At 48.6% G+C, this 6,661-nt stretch overlaps 1 protein-coding gene across 1 annotated transcript; it reads left to right on the top strand.

Annotated features, from left to right (window-relative positions):
• Nucleotides 1-473: 473 nt before the first annotated feature.
• On the top strand, nt 474-6,216 carry erh (ERH mRNA splicing and mitosis factor). The gene is made up of 4 exons (XM_038786126.1): nt 474-571; nt 1,584-1,671; nt 3,527-3,647; nt 5,498-6,216. The coding sequence occupies exons 1-4, from the start codon at nt 569-571 to the stop codon at nt 5,598-5,600; spliced, it is 315 nt and encodes a 104-aa protein (XP_038642054.1). The 5' UTR covers nt 474-568; the 3' UTR covers nt 5,601-6,216.
• Nucleotides 6,217-6,661: the final 445 nt, after the last annotated feature.

Here is a 6,661-nt window from a genome sequence, read left to right as displayed (position 1 = left end):
GGAATTTATACCCCCCTCCCCCTGGGTTTATACCTCCCCCTGGGGTTTATAACCCCTCCCCCTGGGGTTTATACCCCCCTGGGGTTTATACCCCCCTCCCCCTGGGATTTATACCCCCCTGGGGTTTATACCCCTCCCCTGGGATTTATACACCCCCCCCATGGGGTTTATGACCCCTCCCCCTGGGATTTATACCCCCCTGGGGTTTATACACCCCACCATGGGGTTTATACCCCACCATGGGGTTTATACCCCCCCTGGGGTTTGTACCCCCTCCCCATGGGGTTTATACCACCTCCCCCTCCCCCCCCAGCCAGACTCTGTCCAATCCCCAGGAGACAATTTAAAAAACGTTTTGCCTTTTTTAATCCTCCCAATTGCAGTTTCATTTTTTTGCCTCTGAAAGTTTCTGAAAAACTTGTTGGAACTTTGTGGCCCCGCCCCCCCGGGAGGTTATTTTAAAGGGGGCTGAGCGCGAGCTACGTCACCGCGCTTCCGGGTCGAAGGTCGCAGTTTCCGTCCGCCATCTTTTTTCTCGTGAGGCGACAGAAGCAGCAACAAAATAAAAATGGTGAGAAATTCGCAGGGGTGGGGGGGGGGACATGGGACAGACCCCCCCCCTCCCCAGGACAGACACCCCCCCTCGGGACAGATCCCCCACCCGGACAGAGCCCCCCCCCCCTCACTAACACAGACCCAGGACTCGGGGGGGGGGGGGGGGGGGGGGGAAGAGACCCCCCCCCCATAAAATCCCACCCCAGAATGGCAGCTCAGGGCCACAAAACACCCCCACATCCTAAACAATTAACCCCCCTGAGAGGGGGAGATGTTGGTTGGGGGGGTGGTTTTTTTTTGAGGGATGTGCTCCAAGCCAACAAACACCCCATCATCCCCCCCCCCCCAATAAACCCCAAACCCTCCCCAGCACAAATCATCCCTAAAAGCCCCCCCTTTCCCTCCCCCCCCCCCCCGGAGCCAACAACCCCCCCCCCCCCCCCCCTCTCCCAGAACACCCAAAGTTCCACCGCAACCTCTTTACCCCCCCCCCCCAAAGAAACGCTCCCTAAAACCCCATCACCCGGGGTCTGAGCCGATAAACCCCCACCACCCGCAAAAGACAAAATCCAAAACAACTCTCCCATCACTCTTTCCCCTCAAAACCATCCCCCACCCTCCTGAATAAAGGGACTGGTTTAGCTCACTGGGCTAAATCGCTGGCTTTGAAAGCAGGCCAGCAGCACGGTTCAATTCCCGTACCAGCCTCCCCAAACAGGCGCCGGAATGTGGCGACTAGGGGCTTTTCACAGTAACTTCATTGAAGCCTACTCGTGACAATAAGCGATTTTCATTTCATTCAAATATCCCCCCACCAATGTCTGACATCCCCCAACCTCCTCTACAAAGCCACTGAGATCTTTGCGATCCTCCAATTCCGGCCTCATGAATGTCCCTCATTTTCCATCGCTGGCCTTGCCTTCAGCAGTCTGGGTACCGATGGCAACCGATTAGCTTCGATGAGCCGAGTGGCTTCGCTCCGTTCCTGCAGCTTTTAATTAACCTCCGTGCTATTTATTTTGTTTTAGTCGCACACCATCCTCCTCGTACAGCCCACAAAGCGGCCAGAGGGAAGAACCTACGCAGATTATGAATCGGTCAATGAATGCATGGAAGGTATGGAGCAGGATTCACACAATTTCAACCTCCGGTCTTTTGATGTGAATCTGTGGCTGGGTTTCTCAAACCCTCTTCAGGAACAGGGCATTGAGTCAAGTCAGGGGGTGCTTTGAGAAAACTGTGTAACCACTTTGGACTTGGTGCTCACTGGAGGCCACATGGCATTTGCAACTTATTTCCGACCTCCCCTGCTCAAGGCAGCTCTTGCTGTGGTTTGCGTTTCAAGGGTATCGTTTGTAATGTGCGATCAGGGTTATTTGTCAACAGGCTATTTGGCTGTTGAAACTTCTTGTTTGGAGGTACAGAGCATGGATTGTAGCTGACAAATAGAGACACAATCTTGCATTCACCAGGACACTTCACAAGAATGCTAGTATACGGGGAAAGCAATTTACCATGTATGAGAAGAGGATGCAGATGGTTCGTTAGATAATTTGGACATTCTGAATTCTCCTTCTGTGTACCTGAACAGGCGCTGGAGTGTGGCGACTAGGGGATTTTCACAGTAACCTCATTGCAGTGTTTTTTTTTTTTAAATTTAGATTACCCAATTATTTTTTCCAATTAAGGGGCAATTTAGCGTGGCCAATCCACCTACTCTGTACATTTTTGGGTTGTGGGGGCAAAACCCACGCAGACACGGGGAGAATGTACAAACTCCACACGGACAGTGACCCAGAGCCGGGATCGAACTTGGGATCTCAGCGCCGTGAGGCGGTTGTGCTAACCACTAGGCCACCGTGCTGCCCGCTCATTGCAGTGTTAATGTAAACCTACTTGTGACACTGAGAAAAAGTGCACTTTGAATGGTGGAGGTGTTGTCATGGAGAATACACCAGTTGATGATGAATGACAGATAACTGCCAAGCATTGTTTGAAATTTAAACCAGGCAGCTTGGCCCTGATCAGTTAAGAGTTGCCCTGAGGAATAAATCAGCGAATGGCTGTCACTTATTGCTGTTTCAGCTAAACAAAATAAGCGACGGCCATTCTTGTACGATATAAATCGTTCTTTTTCCACTTATACCGGTATTCTTGCAAAGTGCCCTGACGAGCGAAAGACTAAAAGCAAAACCCCTTTGTCCAAAATCCTGGGTCGCTGTTCAGAGAGCAGCAGGAGAAGCCCAGCTCGTTCATCTGCCAGCAGCTGGTTCATCTGCCAGCAGCTGATGCCATTGCAACTCCTCGAATGTGACTGGACAGGAGCTGCTGGTGTTGGTTGTAAGTGCTCCTCAAAAAGCTGCTCCTCAAAAACTATCATTTGGATTAGCTCTTGGTCACTGGTTCTAATATCTCGGGTAGTGAGGTGTCAAAACCTCCTGTGTGTGCCACTTTGGGCCAAGTTACTGTGAGAGACGCTATATAAATACAAACTGATGTTGCTTTCTCTAGATTTGTATTTTCTCAAGCCGCTCGTTTTCTTGTGCCTCCCCTTTGTCGGCCTAGTTATTTTTCATTAATGTGGTAGATCAGCTCATTCCGATATGCAACGACTTTCTGGGAGCAGTGATTGCACAGGGTGGAGGTGGGGGAAGAGTGAGAAAAGGGTGTGAATGTGAGATCTCTTGTTTCCCTTTTAAGAATTCACCATTCCTTCACTATTGCCGGGCCCCAAGTCTTTGAACTCCCTCCTGAACAGCATCATGATGGGTGTGTAAACAGTTGTAGCAGTTCAAGAAGGCGCCTCATCACCACCTTCTCGAGGGCAGTTGGGATGGGCAGTCAATGCTAGGCCCGGCCAGCGACGGCCTTTTCCCACAAACATATTAAAGAAACTTCAGCATTTGGCGCACCAGAAGTTTAAAGCTAAAAGTTAAACGATACTGAGACTCGTGCATTTGTTGTTCCTCAGGTGTCTGCAAAATGTTTGAAGAGCATTTGAAGAGGATGAACCCAAACAGTCCATCCATCACGTATGACATTAGCCAACTCTTTGACTTCATTGATGACCTTGCTGACCTCAGCTGCCTTGTGTAAGTTGCTTCACCTGCACCATCACTCCCCTCCAGCCTGTCCACTAGTTATTGGGGTACCCCTGATCTCTATCTAAATTTTAATCTTGGTTATCTAACCCTTTAATACTGTTCAAAAAAATCTACCGATCTTCAGTTTTGATCGTTTTTAATTGACCCGAGCCTCAGCACATTTCGAGGGGTGAGTTCCAGATATCTGCTACCCGTTTGTGTGAGAAAGTGTTTCAAAGCATTACCCCACAACAGTCGAGAAAATCCATTAGTCTGCCTATTAACAGCTCCCAGCATGGTTTGTCCATACAATCCCCAGCCTGGGGATCCTGTCTTAACTTATCATACAACTTTAGAATACAGAAGGCCAGGGTAGCACGGTGGCCTTGTGGTTAGCACTGCTGCCTCACGGCACTGAGGTCCCAGGTTCGATGCCGGCTCTGGGTCACTGTCCGTGTGGAGTTTGCACATTTTCCCCGTGTCTGTGTGGGTTTCGCCCCCACAACCCAAAAATGTGCAGAGTAGGTGGATTGGCCACGCTATATTTGCCCCTTAATTGAAAAAAAATAATTGGGTAATCTAAATTTTTTAAAAAAGAATACAGAAGGCCATTCACCCCTTGGTTCCTGGGTCAGCTGTTTTCTAATGTTTTTCTAGTAAATGAGCAATTACACTGAGTGCAAGTGGCAGGGTGGTTAGCACTGCTGCCTCAGCGCCAGTGACCCAGGTTCAATTCCAGCCTCGGGTGACTGTCTGTACGGAGTCTGCACATTCTCCCCGTGTCTGCCTGGGTTTCCTCCGGGTGCTCCGGTTTCCTCCCACGGTCCAAACACGCGCAGGCTAGGTGGATTGGGGACAGCACGGTGGCACAGTGGTTAGCACTGCTGCCTCACGGCATGGAATACCAGGGTTCGGTCCCGGCCCTGGGTCACTGTCCATGTGGATTTCACACATTCTCCCCGTGTCTGTGTGGGTTTCACCCCCACAACCCAAAGATGTGTAGGGTAGGTGGATTGGCCACGCTAAATTGCCCCTTTATTGGAGAAAATAATTGGGTACTCCAAATTTTTTAAAAGTTAGATGGATTGGCCGTGGTATGATTGCCCCTTAGTGCCCCAAAGGTTAGGTGGGGTTACTGGGTGGAGGTATGGGCTTAAGTAGGGTGCTCTGGGGGGCGGCACGGTGTCACAATGGTTAGCATTGCTACGGCACGGTGCCCAGGTTCCATCCCGGCTCCAGGTCACTGTCCGTGTGGAGTTTGCACATTCTCCCCAAGTTTGCATGGGTTTAGCCCCCACAACCCAAAGATGTGAGGGTAGGTGAATTGGCCACACTAAATTGCCCCATTTATTGGAAAAAATGAACTGGGTACTCAAATTTATAACCCAAAAAAAAGTAAGGTGTTTTTTCCAAGGTCCGGTGCAGACTCGATGGGCCGAATGGCGGCCTCCTGCACTGTAAATTCTATGAGTGGCCTCTAAATATGGATCAAGCTGGTGACCTTCCATCTCCCAGCCCGAAAACCAGCTTTAAATTTTAAAAACGCTTCATAGTTTTTGATGGAATAGTGACCCTGTGCATAAAAAGTAGCCCACACTTGTGCTGTATTTCATTTTGCAAATAGTTGTGATTCTGACACTGGGCAACCTTTACCAACAACGCAGTGTACCTTTATAACAGGGTTTGCCCGTAAATCAATGCACCCTCTGAAATGGGAGCTGCTATCTTGGGGGAAGAGGAGGGTTTGGCGAAGATTGAAAGCTGAACATGAAAATGCTTGGGCCATCCAGTTTTATAAGCTGTCGGAGTCGGAATTGAACGATGAAGCTTCTTGACGAACACTTTTCTTCCTTCACCAGGTATCGAGCAGACACTCAGACTTACCAACCTTACAACAAGGACTGGCTCAAGGAGAAAATCTACATTCTGCTCCGTCGACAAGCCCAGCAAGCAGGGAAGTAGCTGCTGTCCTGGCTCTGCGGATCAATGCTCCACGTGGAGAGTGATTGCACCAATTTTTTTTTTAGCTCACAGATGTACCTCTTCAGATCCTGGGAGCACCTCAGGGTGCTGCTTGTAGATCTCAGTATTTTTGTAGAGATGATTTGATTTATTTCAACCCCCCCCCCCCTTCAAGCCCATTAGAAAGCTTGCTCCTTTATATTAAATCATGCATTGGTGTTTTAAAACAGTAGTCGCATTGAATGGAATAAGGGGCCCTGCTCTTACATTCATACACTGATGTCAAAACATACCTGCTTTTGCCATTCACGGGTGTACTAGAACATAATACTGCCACACAGGCTTGTTTATGTTCAGACCCAAGGCCAGCTTAGATGAGAGAGTGGTTTTACAAACACTTTTTCTGTAACCTGTCCTGTTGATAGAACTGAAGAGTGAACAGGTTGTTGGAACAAAACCTTTTTTCGGTTAAACATTTTTCTAGAAAGTTGAAACTTCTTATCTGATGTGCTGTCTCTGCAGAGCTGTTTCTGTAGGACCAAAGTTCTGGTTACGCGGTAGTTTTTTTTTTGCTTCAGGTTATTGCAGATTAAATGTTTTTGTTTTAATATGAAAATTGTCATTGCGTCGGTGTTATTTATTTAAACGTTGCCGTCCGAATTGGATATTGCACGGAGCGTGCCCCGAAATCTCATCATCATGCTGTTTCCTCAGAGGGGATATTGCCAGGCAATTTACTCCTTGCTTCTGTGTGCCTTGGGGGTTGGGAAAGTCCTTTCAGGCGTCTTCTGTACACTTCAGCTCGTAGTCTGCTAAACTTCCCCCAATAGCAGCAGAGATGTGGAGGAACTGATTTTGGAAAGGTGCAGAAGTCACAGGGTAGGGTGACTTCAGCTTCCCAAATATTAAGTGGAAACTCTTTAGATCAAATAATTTGGATGGGGTGGTGTTTGTGCAGTGTGTCCAGGAAGCTTTTCGAACACAATATGTAGATTGTCTGACCAGAGGGGAGGCCATATTGGATTTGGTACTTGGTAATGAATCAGGGTAAGTGATTGATT

Source organism: Scyliorhinus canicula, chromosome 27 (assembly GCF_902713615.1).
Source record: "Scyliorhinus canicula chromosome 27, sScyCan1.1, whole genome shotgun sequence".
In the NCBI taxonomy this organism is placed as follows: domain Eukaryota; kingdom Metazoa; phylum Chordata; class Chondrichthyes; order Carcharhiniformes; family Scyliorhinidae; genus Scyliorhinus; species Scyliorhinus canicula.
The sequence above is the reverse complement of the archived record's forward strand: the minus strand, read 5'-3'. Positions and strand labels throughout refer to the sequence as shown.